The 23,835-nt window shown below is 38.3% G+C and overlaps 1 protein-coding gene and 1 pseudogene across 1 annotated transcript; one reads left to right on the top strand and one right to left on the bottom strand.

Moving 5' to 3' along the window:
- Nucleotides 1-10,310: 10,310 nt before the first annotated feature.
- On the bottom strand, nucleotides 10,311-11,789 carry LOC143848229 (zinc finger protein STOP1 homolog). The gene has a single exon (XM_077357114.1). It carries the CDS (start codon nucleotides 11,686-11,688, stop codon nucleotides 10,441-10,443), a length of 1,248 nt encoding a protein of 415 aa, XP_077213229.1. The 5' UTR covers nucleotides 11,689-11,789; the 3' UTR covers nucleotides 10,311-10,440.
- Nucleotides 11,790-18,913: 7,124 nt separating this feature from the next.
- On the top strand, nucleotides 18,914-22,275 carry LOC143847864 (nodulin-26-like; annotated as a pseudogene).
- Nucleotides 22,276-23,835: the final 1,560 nt, after the last annotated feature.

Raw genomic sequence — 23,835 nt, 5'->3', positions numbered from 1 at the left:
CGTTCGGACAGTTCTGGAGCTAGCTTTTGGTGTATTCGCTGGCCTTAACTGTTCTGTTCTGTTCTTATTCCTTTTCGGGGTGGTTTTTTGGATCAATATTTCCACCTTTGGCCCATCTGATCAACGGCACCAATCCTCGGGTAAACTGGCCAAGTGTACGCCTCGAGCCACCTTGTCTCTATCTATTAACCTTGTGTTGGTAGATAGTTCCAAGGAATTCAATATCATTCCTAACTACAGCTGTTAAGTCTTGACCACACGTGAAAGAGTTTCCGCCGTCAGCAATTCTATGTTTCCCTTGTTTACCATGTGATGATGAGTTTAGGAATTCTTTTACTAAGGTTTTTCAAATTCTTCATAAACCAAGTCAAATACCATTATCATATTCACGGATATGTAACCTTAAGATTCATAAGTTAAAGAAACTTCTACGTTTCACCCTTCATCTCCTAGCTGAAGCTATAAATATAAGATTTCAGGCCATAGAAAACGGCAAATTAGACATGTCGCTAGATGCTCTAGCAATGGCAGGGGCAGATTATATGGCATGTGGTATCGATTTTGAGCCGTTGGATGACAACGAGATGTATCGTCCCCCTATTTATCTATTGGCTGATGAAAGATTGGGGGAGGAAATCGATGAATTGCGTGCGTTGGATACACGGTCCCATGAAAGAAAGATGAAAGCATTAATCACGGCATGGGTTGACCATGTTGTATCCTCCATGCTAAATGTGGGCGATTAATGATCCTTTGGGAGGCGTATAATTGACATAGTCGAGTCCTAATCTTGGCGGGTTTTCTCATATTCATCATGAATTGTGAGATTTCCTGGCATAATAGAGATTTTAGCTCTCAAAACCAATTTGTTGTGAAGGACAAACCTCTATTTTTCCCATGAAGATTTCATTCTTTTATTTTTTGTAGACAAAATATACTCTGAAATGAAATGTTAGAACACACACTCTCTCTCTCTCTCTCTCTCTCTCTCTCTGGGGTGCAACTCGGGTCGGGTTCGACCTGAAAAAAGGTCGGGCCGGGCTGGTTTCAGGTTTGGGTTGACTTTTCCCAACCCGGGTTGATTTCAGGTCGGTTTTGGGCTGAGGGTTTGACAACACGACCCGAGTGTAACCATAATTTTTTTTAATTTTTTTTATTTTTTTAGGCTTTTAAAACTTGGGTTGGGTTCGGGTTGGAAAATGGGTTCCTTGGTTCGGGTTGAGTTGGGTTGGCCTCAACCGGACCCAACCTGACCCAAGTTGCACCCCAACTCTCTCTCTCTCTCTCTCTCTCTCTCTCTCTCTCTCTCTCTCTCTCTCTCTCTCTCGCCCGCCTTTGGTTGATCCGTACCATCCATATGATAGGCACTGTGTTGGATCGCCAATCACCCGAAATTCATGCCAATGGGATGATCATATCATCTATTACGGTACTTTAAGTGTGAACAAAGCTTATATTCAAGCACCAAAAATTCATGTTATTGTGTGTTAGATTGTCCAATTGACGTGACTTTTGAGCCTTCAATTATCCAAGGTAGAGCCCAACAGATGGACGGTCCGGATCAATCGAATTTAGGGACACATGCCACCTTCTTATTCCCTTTTTCTTTCCTTATTTTATCTTTTCCCTTAATTTTAGGCTAGTGATATCTCCACAAACATGTTTTGATAATGTGTCGAAGTTGCCCTGTCTTATATGCATTAAGCAGCTAGCTATCAAAAGCTGGGATGTTATCCTAGAATTAGAGTGATTAGCGGAAGCTTAACTTCGACCATGGAGATTAGATCCTCACGTTGTTAATTCCGAGTTTCCAATCTGGCAATTGTGACAATGTGCTCAGATCCGTAAAGTAATGCTTCCAACCCGATGAAGGCTTTATAGCTTGATTGATAGAATCACAGGCACTATTTCCTTCTCAGATCAAAGACCTCTTCACATGGAATTTCTTTATCTCTTGACATCTCTACTCCTCCCATCAAAGGAGAGATAACTTAATGAATTAGGTCGGCATTTTATCCTTAATGTTGATAATGTGTCCCACTTATGCATCCGAGCTGCTCATCATTTTACACCCATGCATAGCATGAGCCCGGAATAGTAGTATGCTTTAAGCAGCTATCAAAAGGTGGTTACACTGCCCAGAAAACTCTAAGCAGATTTTGAACAGCTACTTTAAGCATATAGGATATGGTGACTTTGTCTCATTATCAATACCTAGGAACACCTTGTTTATCATATGATGGATGCAATACTCCTCTGATTTGTTCCTGAAAACAGTAGGGGGTCATGGGATTCCCGGCCATTGACGTTTTCTTCACGTAAATTCTCATGTTCATTGTAGCCCCCATTTTACAAACAAAAATACTTTGAAAACGGGATTCCGTTTAGAAAATAAAAACGGAGCTGAAATGACCTTTGATTTGACCTTTTTAAATGTGTATTTATTGCTTTTATGGGGATTTGAGCTCCCCGTTTGTCTTTTAGTGGACGTGGCTCAATGGTTGAAGCCCCTTTTTTTTCCGTTTTCTTAGCAATGCCCATCAGATCAACTGTACCAATCCTCCGGTAAGCTTAAACTTGCCACGGGTACTGCAGAAGATGGGAAGCCACCCTGTCTCTGTCTGTTAACCTTCTGTTGGTAGATAGTTCCAACGAATTCAATATCATTCCTAAGTACAACATTTTTTAAAGCCATATTAGGAATTCTCTTACCCGTTTGGATACCCCTTGGATTTGGATTTGGATGTGAATTTGGATTTTTAAATCCAAATTCGGCGTTTGGCAAACCTTTATGACATCTGGATTTGGATTTGAGTGAAATCCACAAGATTTACAAATTCCTCATGTTAGTGTAATTTTTTGGATTTATAAATCCTTTCTGCGAGAGGTTATTTATAAATCTAAATCTGACCCGTAAGGGGATAAAATGACCAAAATCTAACTACTATATATAAAGGCGGAATCGTGGGTTAAGTTCTTCCACCCTTTGCCAAAAATCCCATCTATATCCTAGCTGTATTATGCCTATTCTCTTTAATAATAAGTTATGATATTAACTACTTTCTTTAGGGTAAAATCGTAATCTATATACGAAAAGTACCGACACGGGGTACCTGTCTATGACAATTACGAAAAAAAAATATCAAGAAGAGGTAAAGACATATGACAATGACAAAACATTGACGAATTCCGGACACCTCAAGAAGAACAACAATTATGAAAACCTCTATCGATTAGAGGGGTTGGATCAACCTATATCGATTGGAGGGCTAGGATAATATTAAATAATATTAATAATTACTGAAGAGGAACAATAATTATGGAAACCTCTATTGATTGGAGGGCTAGGATTAGCCTATATCGATTGGAGGGCTAGGATAATATTAAATAGTCGTTCATTGATTTAGTCGGATTTCAGGCGAAATCCGCGAAATCCATAAAAATCAATTTAAAAGATACGCGAAATCCATAAAAATCAATTTAAAAGATACGCGAAATCCATAAAAATCAATTTAAAAGATACTTCAACTCGGTCAAAATTTCAATAATTTTGGCCGAAATTCTAGGATAATATTAAATAAGGGATAAAATCCATATTTTTTTGGGATATTCCTTAAATTTCGGAACGGGATTTCGGGGGGAAATGAAATTTCGATCGAAATTTTGAAAATTCGGAACAAAATTTCGAGGCAAAACGAAATTTCGTTAGAAATTTCATACCATTTCGGATTGACCGGATTTGGATTTCGGTCGAAATTTCAAACCATGCTTAAGAGCAAGATTTTAAATTTCAATTTAAGTTTCGATCGTCTTGGAAATGTGGACGTTTCGGTTTCAGATGAAAATTTCGGTAACAGGTAAAGTAATTCTGTTTTCCCTATTATATGAATAGATCCTAGGTAGTTGTTCCTTTTAATCAACTCTAATACTAGATTGCCACTTCATTTTGCACTATTTGAACTAATATTTGGGTCCCACGTGCAACGCATGTGCATATTTTCTGGTATACCAAAAAAGTGTTAAATGACTTAAGTACCCACATGACATTAAAAACTGATCAAAATACATCGTATTAGGTAAAATGACTAGAAAACCCCGAGTCAGGCAAAATGACCGAAATACCCCTATACCAGGTAGAAATAAAAAAAATACCCCGATCGTGCAGAATGACTAAAATACCCTTATGACATAAAAATGATCTAAACAACCTCATACAAGGTAAAATGACTAGAATACCCCAATATCACGGAAAATTACTAAAATACCCCTAGATCAAGTAAAAATGACCCATGGCTCATAAAAAATGACTAAAGTGACTAAAATACCATCATGAGATAAAAATGATAAAAATACGCCATATTAGGTAAAATAACTAGAAATACCCCTATTCGTGCAAACTGACTAAAATACCCTTATGACATAAAAATGATCAAAATAATCTCATACACGGTAAAATGACTGAAATACCCCAAGATCATGAAAAATTATCGAAATACCCCTATATTAAGTAAAAATGACCTTTGGCTCATGAAAAAGACTAAAATGACAAAAAAATTACCCCCATGAGATAAAAATGATAAAAAAACGCCATATTAGGTAGAATACCCCCGGGTCATCCAAAATGACCGGAATACACCTATAACGGGTGAAAATGACCAAATACCCCGAGTCATGGAAAATGACTAGACATAAAAAATGATCAAAATATCCCCCATATAGGGTAAATGACTAGAATACCCCTGGATCATGGAAAATGGCTGAAATGCCCCTATATCAAGTATTTTAGGGCTTACTTTCAAATTCAAATCCAAAGAGCATCCAAACAAAAATAATAATAATTTAGATTTGAAATCCAAATCTATACGTGGTCATCCAAACGGCATTATTTATAAATTTGTGAATTTTAAAATTCTTGATTACAAATTCATAGATTTTGGAAATCCAAATTCACCTCCAAATCCAAATCCAAGGGGTATCTAAATGGGTCCTTAGTTTTTTCCACATTCTTCATAAACCAAGTCAAATATCTTTATCATATTCACGGATAATTAACCTTAGGCTTCCTCCTGAAGCTATAAATATAAGATTATTTCAGGGCATAGATTATAAACATGAAAAGGGACAAATTAGCCTTGTCCAAAGATGCTCTAGCAATTGGGGGGCCGGGGGATTACATGGAATGCGATATCGATTTTGAGCCGTTGGATGATAGCGAGACGTATTGTCCCCCTCCTTATCTGATGGTTGATGAAGATTTTGAGCCGTTGGATGATAGCGAGACGTATTGTCCCCCTCGTTATCTGATGGTTGATGAAAGATCGGGGGAGGAAACTGATGATTTACGTGCGTCAGATACACAGCCTGAAAATGTTTGAGAGATTTATTTCTTTGTGCAAATAGAGATTTTAGCTCTCAAACCCAATTTGTTGTGAAGGATAAACCTCTATTTCTCCCATGAAGATTTCATTCTCCCTCCCTCCTTCCATGGGCCCCTGCCTTTGGTTGATCTGTACCGTCCATCTGATAGGCCCTGTGCTGGATCTCTAATAGCCCAAAATGAACGGCAATTGGATAATCAAAGAATCAATTAGAATGTATTTTTCGTTGGTCAAATATTACCTATAATCAATTGATTACATTCAACCAAAAATAAAAGCCAATTGAAAAAGAAAAGACAAGCTGAATTTGTGCCATTATTAAAACATGGTAGTCCTAATATCAGTAGCCAAAAAATTAATCTGAACTGTATCCAGCATTTAGAATATTTGGATGATCTAAGATTTCATTTCCTTCTAAATGTCATCGTTCACACAGAAAAAATAAAGAATAGTGGGCCCACCTATTTGGATCATCTAAACCATTTATTTGTTGATCTGGATCGTAGATAGGCTGTGGCCCAAAAATCATCTCCATTTGTTGTAAATGGACAGCTCAAAATGTTCCCTCTCCCTCTCTTTCTCGTTTTCTAATTTCATTTTCTAGAAGACCAAAATAAGTTTTTTTTCTTTTTGTTTTTGTTTGGAGAAAATTAAAATAGGGTTTTCTGTTTTCCCTTTCTAGATCAAAATAGGGGTTTCTATTTTCGTTTTCGAGAAGATCAAAATATCATTTTATATTTTCATTTTGAAGAAGATCAAGATAGGGTTTTTGAGAAGATTAAAATAGGGTCTTTATTTTCGTTTTTTATAATAGGATTTCCTGTTTTCGTTTTCGAGAGGCACTGTTCACATATGCCCTTTAAGATTCTTGCTTTTGTTTTCAATGATATTTTCTTCATCATATGTTTTTTTGCTTGTTTTACTACTAATCGGCTTTCTAGTCGGTATTTTCAGATCTCTTCATAGGCTTTTCAAAAATCCCTTTGTTGAGTTTTTCAGCACCGGGAGATTTTAGAAAACCCTATTTTCAAGAAATCCTACTCGTGAGTTTTGGGTTTTTCATTTTTTGAAGCCTAAATCAATATTTTTGAAACCTAGATCGCTTATTAAGGTTTTTCAATAACATAGTAAGTTGCACTTCTGACCAAAGTTAAATACTTAGCTAGTAATGGGTCTCTCACCCAATATATCATGTGTCGTATATAAAATTCTATCAATACAAGTGTAAAAATCTGATTTTACTATTACTTTTTGGTTGAATTGCTTCTGATTACTCTGCAACTATATGTCTTTTTTTTGCAAATAGGACTACGGAGTTCCTTCTATTTGAAAAAAAACTCTTTTAGCTAATTGGCACCTCCAAGTAACAATAAAAACACACAAGTGTGGTGAGTAAACCAACTTATTTAGTTCAATCTTCTCATACAAATGCTACTTTAATTGTAGGCCTCTAAAATAACCATAAAAAACATATCAAATCGTGTGAGTCTTCTCACATAAAAGATAGTTTTATTGCAGGCCCCTAAAAACACACACATGAAATGTGAAATAAAGTCATTCTTTCAATGTGATTTCATATATATATATATATATATATATATATATATATATATATATATATATATATATATATGTGCTACTTTCCATAGGTTGTAAGAAGAAGTGGAATGGGGCTTGATAATAGAATACAATTTAAGTAATTTACTTTCCTCTATGGCACTTTATAATAGTTTTAGATGTGACTCCATATCAAATTTATTACTGTGATTTCTTGTGAGAAACAAATTATATATATATTTTTGAAAAATAAGGTTTTTCTTATAACACATATCAATAGTTTAAATTATCTTTGTCATTTTACATTTACAATCTATTCCTATATAGATTTTATTATTAGCACTAAAATGTTCTAATTTTTTTATTTGTTTTCTTATGTACATCTTAGGTTATTATTGAAATTTTGTTTATATGACAATGAGATATCGGAGGAAGCCAAACAAAAAGGTTCGTATTATTGTACCAATTTAATATATATTTTTAAAATTTAAAAATACTTTCTTATTTCATGTTTGCATTATGTTCGTTTTGGATTTTCGGGGAACCGATTTTGAGTCCATAACTGATTATTAGACTCAAAATTAAACACAATTTTGAGTCAAATAATTAGTTTTGGACTCATAATCGGTTTGTCTATTTATAAAAAGTAACAATAATCCATTTTGGCTTGTATGATATCTTTATTGACTTATTTGTGAGAAGAAAATCAAATTTGTTTCCAATATATGCTTCTTAGATGACTAGAAGTTGACGAGGAAAGTTTTGAGAGTCTTGAGTTAGGTAAACGAAACAGATTTGAGTGTCTTAGGATACATTTTTCACGATTAAAATGTGGCATTTGGTGCCAAAAATGGGATAATTTTGATTCTTAAAGGGGGTTTTAGTAACAATTTGAGATACAAATTTTCAAGAAACGGGTATGGCGACTCAAAATCAAGTTTCAATTACCTAAAATTTTCTCTCATCTGATCCGCAAAGAATCATCTCCAATGACCTAGTCATCAAAAGGGGCGTAAATATCACTTCCCTAAATCTAACGATTATACAGAAAGTCACTTTTATGTTCAATTAGAAAAGGCAATTTTTTGGGGAAATCTTATCGGCACCATAGGATGATCCAAACCGTCCATTAGATGGGCCACAACCTAAATAGGGTGTTCCCCAAGAATCATTTACAGAGGTTAATCCTAACACTCCGATCTGAATGTTAGAGGGTTGATTCTAACCCTATATAGATCGAGCTGAGGCCTTCTTAGACCATATCTTCATTTAGGGCACTTTTGGCTTTACATCCAAACTGCAATTTGGGTGCAACTGAGGCCTTCTTAGACCATAGTTTATGTGTTTAAACTGCCACTTGAAAGAGCCCAAATTGCAATTTGGATGTAAATCCAAAGGCACAATTGTTCTAATAAAAGTTAAAGATCCAGTTTTTTTTTTTTTTTTTTTTTTTTTTTTTCAATTTTTTGATTTAGGAGAGAAGAAGTAGGGAAAAGAAAGAAAATCATAGATTCTGGTCATGGTTGATTTCTAGCTTCTTCTGGCATCCCGTGGTAGGGTTTGCGACAATGTTGAGAGCAAGGTTTAAAATTTTCGATTTCGGTACTGGTTTCGGACTTCCGAAAAACCGAAATTTCGACTCAAATTCAGATTTTTTTTTAATTTTTTTATCTTTACTATTTTTGGCCCACGTTAAACCATAACTAACCCGACTCAATTTGGAAAAAATGGATTAGATGTGTCAAGGTAGGATTAAGAGATTTAGAGGAGGGTTGGGTTCCTCAAACCGAGGCTAGGGTGGTTGGGTTAGGTTAAGGATGAGGGAATGCTATCACGGGTTTGTGTTTCTAGAGTGAGATTATTTGCCCATGCTAACCCAAAATAAACCTGACTCAATTTGGTAACAAGAGTCCAATTAACCTAATTTGAGTCCAATAATCAGTTTGAGGTCACCATCTGTAGGGCCTTAAGGTTACGCCTTCTTTTATCTTTACTATTTTTGGCCCTCGCTAACCCAAAACTAACCCGACTTAATTTCGATAAAATGGATTAGATGTGTCAAGGTAGGTTTGAGAGATTTAGAGGCCCCACCTCTCTACGTATACATTCCCAACTGTTCAATATTTGTTCACAAAAATTTTCCACCTCTAAATCAAAATTATTGTAACTGTCGGATCAAAAGTTGGGCCATCACCCGTTTGGATTTGTTAGTTTTTTGCATTGCCCAAGACCATCCATTCTACTATATGAAAAATATATATTTTCCTTACTTTCTACAAAGAGAGAAGTGTTTCTAAGCACGTGCTTAGATAAGCTTATCTAAGCACGTGCTCAAAAACACATCTGGCCCCACATTTTTGGGGGGATACAAAGCATTCATTTGGAAGGCCCTTCCATGGATAGGTTGTGTACAAAAAATCAGCCTTATAGATCATCCTAACCCTGCCATCTGTTGAGGGAAAAAATGGGCAGAAAGATGGAGACACATTGTTTGCCCATTTTCCACTCCACCTTTGATTGGGTTAGGATGATCCTATAGGGCTGATTTTTGGTATACACCCTATCTATAGAAGGGCCTTCCAAATGAATGCTTTGGATCCCCAAAAAATGTGGGGCCAGACGTGTTTTTGAGCACGTGCTTAGAAACACTTTTCTCTTCGAGAAATGGAAGATACATATTTGAATCTAATTAAGATTTTATCTGGTTGTTAACTAGGGGTGCAACACGGTCCGGGTTGGGCCGAGTTGATGCGAACCCTAGCCCAACCCAAGAAAGCATTCCCTCAACCCCCAAACCGAGCCTTGGATTGAGGACGGTAAACCCTAACCCAATCCAACCCCCCTCCTTATCTCTCAACCCTAACCTGACCAGTCTAACCTGTTTTTTTCTGAATCGGGTTGGGTTCGGGTTAGAATAGGGCCAAAACAAAAGATAAAAGTCCAAAAAAATTAATACAATAGATAGGAGTTTTAAAAGATATGTCCATTTCATAGTTTTCACTTTTCAGGAAATTTTTTTTTTTCTTATTAGAAATTTATAAACAAATATCACAAAAATAAAAACTTGTATGCTTGGGGATTGAGCCTCTAGCTCAATGGTCAAGTCTTTGTTCTTTGACCTAGAGGTCGGGGTTCAAACCCAGCTTATCTACAAAAGAAAAGAAAAAAACACTTGTATAACTTTAGCAAGACGATCTCTTGATTGACCATAAGGACTATGTCAGTGTACACATTACCAGACCCAAGATTAAATGGTGCTGGGTTGAAAGATACGTTAAGCTCAATGGTGATAGAACAAATTTAAATTTATAAAAAACTCTCAGAGTAAGAACATACACAACAAAAATTTAAAAAAAATTCAATAGAGTCATAGAGTTAAAGAGTAAAAAGAGTCAAGACAAAAGAACTGATATTTAATGCTCCCTTATTTAATAAAGACACCCCCCTCCTCACAAAGGAGGCGTATTAATCCAAAACAAGGGGTGTAAATACAAGAATGTATCTATCAAAGCAACCTGTCCATGCCTGGAAAACAAAACACATCCTCAAAAGAACCTCCATCAATCGATCCAAACCCCTCCAAAAGCCCTTCCAAAAACTCAGAATCCGAACCCTCACCAACACCAACCTCTTCACCCATACAAATCCCCTCTTTTTTCTCTTCCTCCTCTCCAACAACAGCCGGCATATGACCTTCAAACAATGCCACGTGGCCAAAAAGCTTGTCCTTTCTCGAAAAACTGGTCCCACACGAACATCTCCACCTGCACTCACCACAATGCCTCAGATGACTCTTCAAATCCGCCACGACGGAAAAGCTCTTCTTGTTACAGCGATTACAAGAATACATTTTAGGGCAATGGCTTCTTTTGAAGTGATTCTTCACACATATAACCGATTTAAGCGGTCTGAACCGGTTATGAGACCGGTTCCGGTTGCAGCCAGGGTAGGGGCACGAGAACCGGAGTTTTCTATTAGAATCACCGGTCCGGTCCGGTTTTGATAGGGCTTCGAGTGTCTTGAACCGGTTCCCGTGCGCACGCATGTGCATCCGAAGGTTCGCGTCTCGCTTGAATCCCTTCCCGCAGATCTCGCAGAAATGTGTGTGCTCAGCTAGCAATTCCACAGCATCGAGCTCTATGATATCGGAGTCGCCGTTTTCGCCCGGAATATTCAGATCGGCCGGAATTTTCATCGTTCCAGAACTGCCAAAAGCAACAGGAATTTTCAGATCTACGAGATCTGATCCTTTTTTTACTGCAATCGTCGTAGGATTTTGTAGATCTATGAGATCTGATCCTTTTTCAGTAACGAGAGCAGTTTTTGGGGAAATCCGACAACTAGGGTTGGGGAATTGATCGGGAATCGGATCTGGAGATTTCCCGGCCATCGGAATCGATCGATCTCCGATCTGCGGGCTGAGAATCTGCTGTTGAGAAGAAGCGAGAAGAGCTGCTCCGTTCATGATGATCTGGTGGATCGCGGAGGAGATCTCGGCGGAGACCGAATCGATCTGCTCGCCGCTGATCTCAGAGCTCGATTCCACCGATTGGGAGAGGAATCCACGAAGGGAATCCATTTTCTGACATAGAATCGAGAGGTTAAAGAGGAGAATTCGAGGATCCGACGTTACTAAAGGGATCTGTGAGAAATCGCCTCCATGTCCGGCACCGGCGGTGGAGCAAGAGGATGCCGGAATTCCAGATCCGGCCGGATATTCGTCTGGAAAGCGAGAAAAAGCGCGGGAATCCATGAAATATTTACGAGAGAGATAACGAAGAAAGGGACATTGGTTTTAGAGCGATTGTGTGAAAGAGTTGACGAGATTTAAAGAGTCGATGAGATAACTATGAGAAAGCTCTCCTTATTTTAATGTGGTCTTCGTTTCATATTCGTGACCCAATTCACCTAGACACGTGTCTGAAAACGATTTGCTAGGCAATTTCGCGGATAGTCAATTTCGCGGCTACATTTTTCTGGAGAGTATGCATTAAATGAATAAGACGAAAGTGTCTGTTCTCTCCTTCAAAAGCAAGCCGCAAAATGGCTTTCCAAAGAATTGCCTAGTAAAAATCACGGTGGGCAGTCATAATTCCTACACATAGTTAGCAAATCTGTTGGAGCGGAAATTTTCGGATTTAATACTTACCCTATTTTGATATTTTGGCTAACCCATCTTGTCTTTTAGTGTTTAAAAAATGTCAAAAGGTTATTACATTTCCCAAGAAAGCTCTCAGGAGCCAATTAAAGAAGAAAAGACAGCTGGATCTGTGCAAATATCAACATAAGTTTTGCTGATATCATTTCCCAAAAATAAAGTAAAAGCGGTTAAATAAAGAGAAAGGTCAGTAAATAATCTTGTAGGATTCGCGGAAGGCCATTTCGCCACCCGGCTTTTGGATGATTAAACAGCCAGATGAATTAAATCTCAATAAGACAAATCCGGCCAAAGAGTCAACTTGGCTGTTCTCTTGAGCAAAAGCCAGCCACGAAATGGCTTTCCGGAAATTGCCTATCTAAAACTAAAATTCTAAAGACAGGGATTTGCTAGGAACCATCACAGAAACGCATTCTGTGGCATGTGAGAGGAGCCACATGGCTCACTTTTCAGAAGATTTTGTCTTATTCATTTAATTCATCCGAGGTGGCTGCTCTCATATGCAACAGCCATCCGCGAAATGCCTTTCTGCCATGGAACCTAGAAAATACCATTTATAAAAAGAATCTATGGGTAAACGTAATGACTTATATAAAAAAGGCAAGGGATTTGCTAGTGATCAACCCAGAAGGCCGGGCAGACCATCTGTTGCATTAGAGAGCAGCCACATATGCTCACTTTTGAGCAGATTTTTGTCTTACTCATTTAATTCATCCTGGCTGCTCTCTCATGCAACAGCCCGTCCGCAAAATGCCTTCTGCGATGGTCACTAGCAAATCCCTTGTTTTCTGTGCTGGTCACTAGCACATAGGGGTGGACATGGTTCCGGTTCGAACCGAGGAACCGAACCGAACCGGCACATTTGGTTCGGTTCGGTTCCATTTCTATATGGTTCGGTTCCGGTTCAGAAATCCGGGAACCGGTGCAAATTCGGTTCGGTTCTGGGTTTGGGATTCCGGAACCGAGAACCGACCCTCACCTTAAGTGTCTCCTCCCACCCTCCTAACCCATCTCTCTCCACATTATAAACTTATATTTTATGGATAAGAAAAAATTATGGTTTCCAAACATGGCCTTATTCTATATCACCACAAGGTATAGAGTAAGTGAGATCAAGACCGTTGATCTTCTATATCACCAAGAGAGAGCCCACATTGTCTTTGTCCCATGTTGAACAGAATAACCAAGTGTAATTCATTATTCATATATAAACAGGGCCATTGGTGAAGGTTGGGTAAACCCAGAACCGAACCGAACCGAACTGATTATCTATGGTTCTGGTTCGGTTCGGTTCCATACATATATCGTTCGGTTCTGGTTCCAATTTCAGGGAACCGATTATATATGGTTCGGTTCTGGGTTGAGCCCAAAACTGAACCGAACCGAACCGAACCATGTCCACCCCTACTTGCAAATGACAAAACACAAACATCAAGTGTTACCCGTGTGTATGAGACATGTTTTAAATGTTTCATAAAAAAATATAATTTCTTTGCAAATTTAAACAGAGGCCTACAAAAAGTGTTTTTTTTTTTTTTTTAATAAATGAAAATTGCTTTTTAAAAACGCGTTTATTATGTGTCTGTGGAGTTCATTCGTAATAATCTCTCCCTTATTTCAGTTTATTCACAAGAATTAATTTCTTATTTATGATTAAGCCAAATTTTTAAATAAATAATATAATAGTTATAAAAAATTAGGCTAATGATGTTGGCTACCATGTTTTAATAATGGCACAAACTCAACTTGTCTTTTCCTGTTTTAAACAGCCGTCAAAGGTTATTACAGACTTACAGTACGCAATAAACTCTCGGAAACCAATTAGAAAAGAAAAGACAGGCTGAATTGGTGCAAATATTAAAACATGGTAGTGCTAATATGAGTAGCCAAAAATTAACCTAGGTTGTATAGTGCACACGACCATTTAGCCTATCTGGATGATCTCAAATATCAATTCCTTCTTATTATCACCAGTATTTCACATAGTATAAAAAAGCATAGTGGGTCCACCTATTTGGATGATCTAAACCATTCATTTGTTGCTCCGGACCGAAAATCATGTCCATGGACGGCTCAAAATGTTCAGCCATGCTATAATAGGTGTACAAATCTGGCTTGTATTTTCCTTTTACATGGGTTTGGAAGAGCGTTTTGGGAATTGTTCCTTTCCAAATCTTGCAGATCTTTAAATAATAAAAGACAAGATGAGTCAGTGCAATTATCAAAACATGATTGTGCTTCATTTCCCAATTAACATTAACAGTTGGCCTTGCTCTGACTATGTTCCCATATACGAGCGTGAATTGCTGACAGTCAGCCTCTTCGACTTTTGCAGTTTAAATAATGAGAATTGATATTTCCACCGACTTGCCAGTCAATCCTTTGACCTTATCAAATAAAATAATGAGAAATGATACTTCCACCCGTTTCCTTTGTCTTTTCTTTAAAATAAAATAATGACATACAGCTGGGTGGAAGAAAATTAGTTCTGTTGGCATTCTCCCACGTAGAAATAGAGGAATTTTTATAATCCTCTCGGATCTTTTGCAAGGCTTGGAGAAAATTATAATAAAAATTTCATTCCTACCAAGAGGCAAGCAAATTGGAATACTACCACCTCTTGGGATTTTTATAAGATGTTGATTAGACCTGGCAAACACGACTCGTGCCCGCGGGTCGACCCAACCCACCCGCAAATTTGCGGGCACGGGTCGGGGTTTTAGTGACCCGCCAAAACCGATCCGCAGGTGACCCAACCCTTAAAAACACGGGTGGGGTCGGGTAACCCGCGGGTCGACCCGACCCACCCGCGCTGGGTTCGGGTAACCCACGGGTCGACCCGACCCACCCGCGCTGGGTTCGGGTCACCTGGTTGCTGACCCGTAGGAATACGGGTCATTTTGACCCGCAACCCGCGTGACCCACACCCACATGACCCGAGGGTCGACCTGACCCGACCCACCCGTTTGCCAGGTCTAATGTTGATTCAAGAATTAGGCGCAGGAATCAGCATTTTTATAAGGGTTATGAATGAAAAATGCTTCAAGCAATGCAAGATAGACAACATGATGGTTTACAGGGGGAAACTCTCATTGTCCGCACTCGAGAGTTTAGCGAGTAAAAATGATAGTTTAAAGTGTCCAATCGACGGAATTGATTACTCTAGCCAACATTGATCTGGGCGGATGGGTCAAATGAAGGGTCGATACCTAGGAGCATTCTAAGAGGATACGTGGGCCCATGCAAATGTTAGCACCATAGACCATTCCACAAGTCACCTGTTGAGAATGTATGGCTTGCATGGATGTATATAACATGCGTAAAGAATTATGTTGCATGTGTGCATGTGATGTTGGACGAATTCTAGTTTTTCAAAGATAGAGCTGAGTCATACTTCAATTAAAAGTCATAATCGGGTGTTAATTTACAAGTACCAGTAGAACTTATCTTAGGAGGTGTTTGACTGACCTATTAGATTAGAAGTTTAGAACTTAATTAACGATTTTGGTGAGTTTTAGATAAATTCAAATTTTATTGTTTTAAGATTACTATTTGTGGTAAGTACACAAACTTGCTATTTGAGTAAGGGAGATGATTTTTTCACCCCTCGGAGGATAATACACCCCCCTTTTAACGTGATTTGACATAAAAAGCGTTAGCCTGCCACAGTTCAAGTAAAAGGGGGTGTGTTATCCTAGGGGCGAAAAAATCATCTCCCTTTTAGTAATTCTACAAAACATGATTGAAGAGGCCACTGCAAGACATACATATCTTGAGGGTTTCTTCGTCTGAAAAGGATAGTAAATTCTTCATGCTCTGATTCAAGATGGATCGTAACTCATACTTACGAAGTCGGATCAAGGCATATATACACATCTTGATTGATGGTCTGATTCAAAATGGATAGTAACTCCTACTTATGAAGTATGATCTGAAAAGAACACTAAAAAAGATCCGATCGAAAAGGAATCCCAAAGGATAGTGATCAAGACATAGGTGGATCCGATTTGCAGTGCAACCATTGATATCCCTGAACATATACAACACTCAGGTAATTGGATGGGACCTAGACATTACGGAAAAGCTCGACGGAGTGTCTCATATCCAGATATATTTTGCTATGGCTCTGTTTCTTTTGATGTAAAATGGGTGTAAAACAAATTTCACGCCCATATTTTCACTAAAATGGGTGTTAAGATAGGTGTAAACTTTGTTTTACGCCAATTATACATCTAAAGAAAAGGGGCCAATAGTAAAAATATCTTTCAATTTTTCAATTATATAATAAACACAAGGCTTATTTGAGTTGAGTTGAGTTGAGTTAATGATAAACATGAGGGACTGAGAATTGTTTGTTATCTATCATAACATATAAAAAGGAGAATTATTTGGATTCAAGAAAAAACCCTAAGAATCACTTTACTACTTTAGGACGACACTTATATATTATATATGTTGTGGGCACTGAATTAATTTGCAATTTTGCGGAAGGCCATTTGGCATCTGACTTTTGCATGAGAGGACAGCCACACAGGCTCACTTTTCAGCAGATTTTCTCCTATTCATTTAATTCATCTGAGGTGGCTGTTCTCTCGTGCAAAAGTCAGCCACAAAATGCCTTTCCTTGAAATTGCCTAGCAAACCCCTTTTGTACATGGCTCCTATTACTCCATCCATTGTTAGCAAAACGTGATTCAAAAATTCGAGTTTAATATGGTTTTGGTTCAAAAATATGCACTCAAGCAACAGAAACACAAGGGAAATGATATTTTCCCCTTCTCCTACAGATAAAATCCCCCCATTTAACGTTATTCGTTAAGTTTTAAGAAAAAACATTCATGGGGGTGAATTTATCCTCGAGCAGTGGAAAATATCATTTCCCTTAAAATTTTGTAAAAGATTAAAGTTGGAAAGTGGCAAAAAAACGTGTTTAATACGTGTTTAAAATGTTTTCCTAAAAAAACGTACATTAGTCGGCCCAAGCAGTAAGTAGGTGGAGCTCTTAGTGCTTGGTCTCTTCCCTGGTTGGCTACCTCAGTAGGTGCTTGTTTGGCATGAGCTGTAGCGTAGGCATAAGAAGTAGGAGGATCCAGAGGCGTAGGAGCAAGGTGCAGGAAAGCCAGGTGCTAGCTAGGTGTGGTCTCCTGGCTTCTGTCATTTTCACATAAATGTTGTAATAAATCTTATCTCCCCCTATCTCTACTTCTGCTAACGAACGCTATAATTGGGATATCGAGAAAGAGGGTAGACCGTAGAGGGTTCAACAAAGAAAAGCAAAAAAACGTGTTTAATACGTGTTTAAAATGTTTTCCTAAAAAAACGTACATTTTTTACTGTGAAAGTTTTCAATGGCCGTTTTTTCTTACGATGCTCGCACTAATAGAAACCATGACACTACTTCGAGGCTCACTTTTCAAAAGATTTTGTCTTATTGATTTAATTCATCTGAGCTTGTTGTTCTCTGCTTCAAAAGTGAGCCGCGAAATGGCTTTCCACAAAAATGCCTAGTAAATCCCAGACTTTTCTGTATGATGGGTTTGGGAAGGATCTGCGACTCATTCTCATTCAAAATCGCCATATGTTTTGTTCTAAATGAGGGAGTATCTGTTGTATTTTTCTTCTCACCCACGCTCTCAAAAGCGCCACATGTCTTCTCATCATGTGGGATAAAATAATCGTAAGATTCCACGAACGGCAGAGATCAAAAGGGCCTAATCTGTTTTTTAACTACTGCCATTACGATATGGTCGTGAACTAAATTTGTACCCTAAAATATTTTATCATTTTCTTAGTGTTCTAAACCAGAACTAAATTGCGACAACAATCGACAATAAATGACAAACTCTCCATCAAATCTATATTAACTTATTGACAATAGAAAATATTAAAATCTATACTTTCGTAAGGAACAAAATGAATTCAAAACACCACCAGAGACCAAGTCTTGTGCATAGTTAGATGCTTCCTATGTATTGCTTCTCATTTTAGGCCAAATCTCCAGTTTGTAAGCATTAAATTAATCAAACCTTTTACAATTTCTTTAATGAAATTCTCCCTTTTTGAACATCTCTATGAAACTAAATTCTTCCATTAAGCAAGAGCTCTAGCATTAGCTCCAAAGCAATGGCAATATAAAAAGTGGACTGACCCAAGTTTCATTGGCCTTGGATATCAATTTCAAGTGTTGCCATGGCTGAGATGCCTTCAACTCCTATTGGGTTCTCCCCTAAAACCCCATTAACTAATGATCTGTCCCAAATGGAAGAAGGTAAATCCCATCCTTCTCTCACCTCTCCGGTGAATGATGCAGCCTCTCCGGCAAGCAACACCCACAAGGCAAGTCATCTGTATATCATTATCATCATCATCGACCTGTCTTGGTTATTATGTTCATAAATCAACATTATTTGAAATGGATGTTTGAATATACATACTAATTAGTTTCAAAATTCTGGGAATTGTTGAATAATTCTTGAAAAATCCTAAATTCGACGATTATTTCATCAGTCTCTCATATATTAAGGGAAATGATATTTTCACCCCCCTGCATTACGCGCACACCCCCCTTGTAACCTGATTTGACATGAAAAGTGGGCAACATTATGTCAAATCACGTTATAAAGGGGGTGTGCAAGTACTGCATGGGGGTGAAAATATCATCGCCCTATATTAATTGTGAAACAATAAGAAATTTATAATAGCATTCGTCACTTTATTAAACAATTTTCCGATTGGCTGATGATAGTTTTGTGGGAATTATAACAACCTCTTGAAGTTCATTAGTGAGGTGTAAGTAAAGGGAAGAGTGCCATTAGTGAAAATGAGTGTGGATATCAATTTCCCAATATTATCATCATCATCTTTGTGGCCTTTGTTTTACCGATTTAGTGTGTGTTTCATGGCAGCTAATTGCGGAGCTAGTCGGAACATATATTCTTGTATTTGCTGGGTGCGGATCGGTTCTTGTTGACGAAAAATGTGCCCTGAAATTAACAATGGTGGGCATTGGAGTGGTGTGGGGATTGGTCGTGATGGTGTTGATATACACACTTGGCCATGTCTCAGGTGCCCATTTTAACCCTGCGGTCACCATTGCCTTCGCCGCCTCTCGGAGATTCCCATGGAAAATTGTAAGAAAAATCGCCAATCCACTAAATATGTTTATTAGAGTAATGATCTTGTCCATGAATTATACCAGAAAACTTGTTGATTAAAGACATTATTACCGATCTTGACCATCAAAGATAGGCCACCTCTCTAGTTATACATTCCCAACCGTTGGATCAATATTTGTTTACGAACTAAATCAAAATTATTGTAACCGTTGGATCAAATGTTGGGTCGTCTTCGGTTTGGATTTGTGAGTATTTTGCATTGCCCAAGACCATTCATTCTTATGGAAAATATATACTTTCCTTGCTTTCTAGAAATGAAAGATACATATTTGAATCTAATCAAGATTTAATTTGCCCATCATTTGGTTGTTAGCTAGGGGTGCAACACAGTCTGGGTTGGCTGGGTTGATGCCAACACTAGCCCAACCCCAGAAAGCAATCCCTCAACAACCCCCACTCCCCTACCCGAGCCTCGGATAGAGGAAGGTAAACCCTAACCCAACCCAACCTGCCTCCTAACCTCTCAACCCTAAGCTGACCAGTCTAACCTTCTTCTTTTTTCCCAAATCGGGTTGGTTTGAGTTCAAAAAACCAGTCTAACCTTCTTCTTTTTTCCCAAATCGGGTTGGTTTGAGTTCAAAAAATTAGTATAATAGAAACGAGTTTTAAAAGATATGTCCATTTCAAAGTTTTTAGGGAAAAAAAATTCATTCTTATTAGAGATTTATAAACAAATATCACAAAATAAAAACTAATATGCTTGGGGACTGAGCCTCTCGCTCGATGGTCAAGTCTTTGTTCTTTGACCCAGAGGTCGGGGGTTCAAACCCAGCTTACCTGCAAAAGAAAAATTAAAAAACACTTGCATAACTTTAGCAAGACGATCTCCTTCTGATTGAAAATAAGGACCATGTCACATTACATATGTTTTTGGTGATCCAGACTGTTGATCAGACGAAGAAAGATCTCGTTCACAAGATTAAAGGGTGCGAAGAATCAATTGCTTGAAAGATATCCTAAAACAATTATTGTTCACAATTTTTCTCATTAAGGCCATGTTCGGCAACCATGCAATAAACATTAGCTTACGAATGATTGAGAGAGGGGAGGGGAGGGGAGGATTGTGAGGGCATGGGTATTGAGATGATAAGAAGTAGCTGAAAAATAAGGCAACAAATGATAAGAAAGTGGGTAAAAAATAAGGAAAACAAAAACTCTACTTTGAATAGAACTTTTCTTTTCCCTATTTTCAGCCACTCCTCTCTTGTCGCCCTCCCCCACCCTTCTTTCCCCTCCCCGACCACTTGATAAACCAATAATTCATGAGAACAAATATTTCATGGTTTCCCAACAAATTTTTTTCCCTCTATTTTAGCAGGCGCCCGCTTATGTTGTAGCACAGATCGTCGGTTCGATCCTCGCATGCTTCACATTAAGGGCACTGTTCGAGCATGATATATCAGCAATCTACACTCATCCTGGGCACAATTATCTCCGGACAATTATGTGGGAATTTATCATATCATTTATTTTAATGTTCGTAGTGTCCGGAGTAGCCACCGATCACAGGGCGGTATGTTACTCGGCTACTTTGATTGTTGTCATTCTTTCATGCATGCCATCAAATGATCATGTTTATAATTCTTACAAGGGTGATGATTTTTTCACCCCCGAACACCCCCCCGGGCGGCGGTAGGATTATGCACCCGCGTTTTAAAGTGATTTGAGGTAAAAAAAAAAAAGCGTTATAGTCTGGCCACAATTCAAGTTAAGAGGGGGGCGCATTATCCTAGGGGGGAGGGCAAAAAATCATCTCCCTTCTTATAATTCACTATAAGAAATATGCCTATTAGCTATGGACTGCATCATTCGCCAAAAGGTATATTTAATCATTTGCACCTTAACACTCCCCTCATGTGTGAACCCTCTTTTTTGGGTTGACCTTACATGTGGCACAAGTAGCCCCTCACATCAAGGAGTCGTATGGTTTTGAACCCAGAGAAGGGCGTAACTATTAGCACTCTCTCGTTCTGATAACTTTCCACCCATATTTTTATTTAGCATTCTTTGTTAAAGAATTTATAGGTAAGTTTAAGGGATTTGCTAGGGACCATGGCAGAAGGCATTTCGTGGACTGGCTGTTGCACGTGAGTGCACCCACATAGGCCCACTTTTTGTCTTATTCATTTAATTCATCTAAGGTGGCTGCATTCTCATGCAACAGCCGGTCCGCAAAATGCCTTCTGGGATGGTCCCTAGCAAATCCCCAAGTTTATATTTGCTTTTAATGGAAATAATTTGTTCTAAAATAATACAGATTAATGAGTTGGCTGGAGTTGCAGTAGGAGCTGTTATATTGTTCAACGTCCTTCTTGCCGGGTAATCTCTCTCTCTCTCTCTCTCTCCCTCTCCCTCTCTCTCATGAATCTCTTTTCTTCATTTTGTTCTTTGTAATTAGCTATTAAAGGCTGTTTAAATTCCTAAAAAGCTTTAAAAGCGAATAAATAGAAAAGTGTGAAGTGCTTTTTTTTTAATTGCTAAAGTGTGAAGTGCCTTTATTTTAAGAAAGTTCGGTAATTCCCTTTCTATACATGCATGTCTAGGGAAACATATATCAGCACTCCCTAGTTTTAATAAAGACACTCCATTCTCTGTTTACGATTTTCTATTTAACTGCTAAAAGGTTGTTACTTTCTTTAAAAATGTCATCAACAACCACCACTCAGATAGGGTTAATAAAGTGCGGAGTGCCATTAGAAATGTTGTCACTTTTAGGAGTTAGAAGAAGACAAACACAAGGGGGAGTTGAAGTATCAAATTCCCATATACAGAACCTTATAGCCTATCAAAATATTTGGTCCTGATCTTTGGTTTCTGCAGGCAAATCACCGGAGCTTCCATGAATCCAGCAAGAAGCATAGGTCCTGCCCTTGTCACAAAAACTTTCAATGGGATCTGGATCTATATATTTGCACCGGTCGCCGGAACAATTGCCGGAGTAAGTCTCTATGGTCTCCTTAGAGTGCCTGACACATCCGGGCTGGACACCTCTGTAAAGAGGGTATGAATAGTTATCTGTTTGCCAAGAGAAGAACATTATAGTACTCTGTTGGAGAACAGAAACTTATTATGTGGATCTGGAGCAAGAGACCCAGCAAAATATTCGGGATTATGATACATTACATATACTCTGAAGGTCCTGTTTAAGTCGCACCTAACTTTTGTTGTAAGCAAATTTAACAAGTTAGATGTGTTCAATGTTCACCACCATAGACTATGTTGGTGATTTTCTTTAATAGATGAGATATGGAGTTCAGTTTCTGTAGATAAAGAAACAAGATGAGTTTAGAAAACCTTTCAAAACTGTGAGCAACAAGATGAGTTTAGAAAACCTTTCAAAACTGTGAGCTGAGGCACGGACTAGGTCGCTCCCTTTAATGCCAGTTGGTACATTTATGAAGACGACCAATGTAGCTGATCTCATCTCCGCACAATCACCCCCGACGCACACCGTCAATCTTTATCTCTATGTGAAATGTACAGAAGCCTATATGCATAGGATCATCATTCCCTAGTATATATCATTCACTATGCGAGGAGACTATAAAGGCTTTCAACACCCATGATCAACTCTCCAACTTTCCAATGTGAGACTAAACTTTTGGTGGAAAGAGATAGATAAGCGTGCAACTTGGGTCGATTTTTAGGAATCTTGGTTGAACTTCTGCCTTAAAATCAAATAGGGTTCAGGTTGATTCCAATTCATTTTTTAGCAATAGCTCAACCCGACCCGACCTGCATGCCAAGACAGAAACGCGCACTTTTTGAAACAGGGTGGCAAAACCGTAAATGAGAGGAACTTTCAAAAAACAAATCATTAAACATTTTCTATTAAAATTACTATCAGACTACTCATACTACATTATGTGGGGCCACTAACCCATATCGAGCGGCTCTCATTTTTTGTCTCGATAAATGACATTAATTAGCGGGCAGTGATATTTTCGCCCCCTTTAACAGTTTTCGTTTACTTTTACGGAGGGGTGGAGAAGCAACCGTTAACTCCGAAAGCATAAAAGTAACAATATCTGTTAAAGGGGGGAAAATATCCACTTGATGGAGGGGGAGGATATCACTCCCCTAATTAGCAAACAAATGGCAATTACAAAATGGGCAGAGACTGCAAAAACACAAATCCAAAATATATAAACTCCTTCAGCAACAGCATCAAATACCTTGTTAAGTTGGTGCAGTATTTGGCTGAGAGAGACCTCAAGTCCCCACAAGCAAAGTTCAGTCTCATCAAAACATGCCAATCTCCATCGTCTTCAATCCCATCCAAATGCCCACAATATGAAATCAAGAGTATATATATACTACAGCCTTCCAAGGCAACTAATATCCTTCATTTGGATATTGACTTCAACAGGGCTCATGTTAGCTTTACTTCATTTGAGTCTGATTCAATGCCGGCAACGGTCCCACGAAAGTTGTGCCCCACTTTGATTGAAGAAAGATGAATTTGCAAACTTTGATTAGGTATGTATATACTTCATACATAGATTAAGGGCCCATTTGGATGCGGAGAAGATTTTGATTCGGATTTCTCACATTTGCAGCCCTTTTT

Source organism: Tasmannia lanceolata, unplaced genomic scaffold, assembly GCF_043159265.1.
Source record: "Tasmannia lanceolata isolate RefF3 unplaced genomic scaffold, GAP_Taslan_0.1 ptg000016l, whole genome shotgun sequence".
Taxonomy (NCBI): Eukaryota; Viridiplantae; Streptophyta; class Magnoliopsida; order Canellales; family Winteraceae; genus Tasmannia; species Tasmannia lanceolata.
This window is presented reverse-complemented; position numbering and strand designations above follow the sequence as displayed.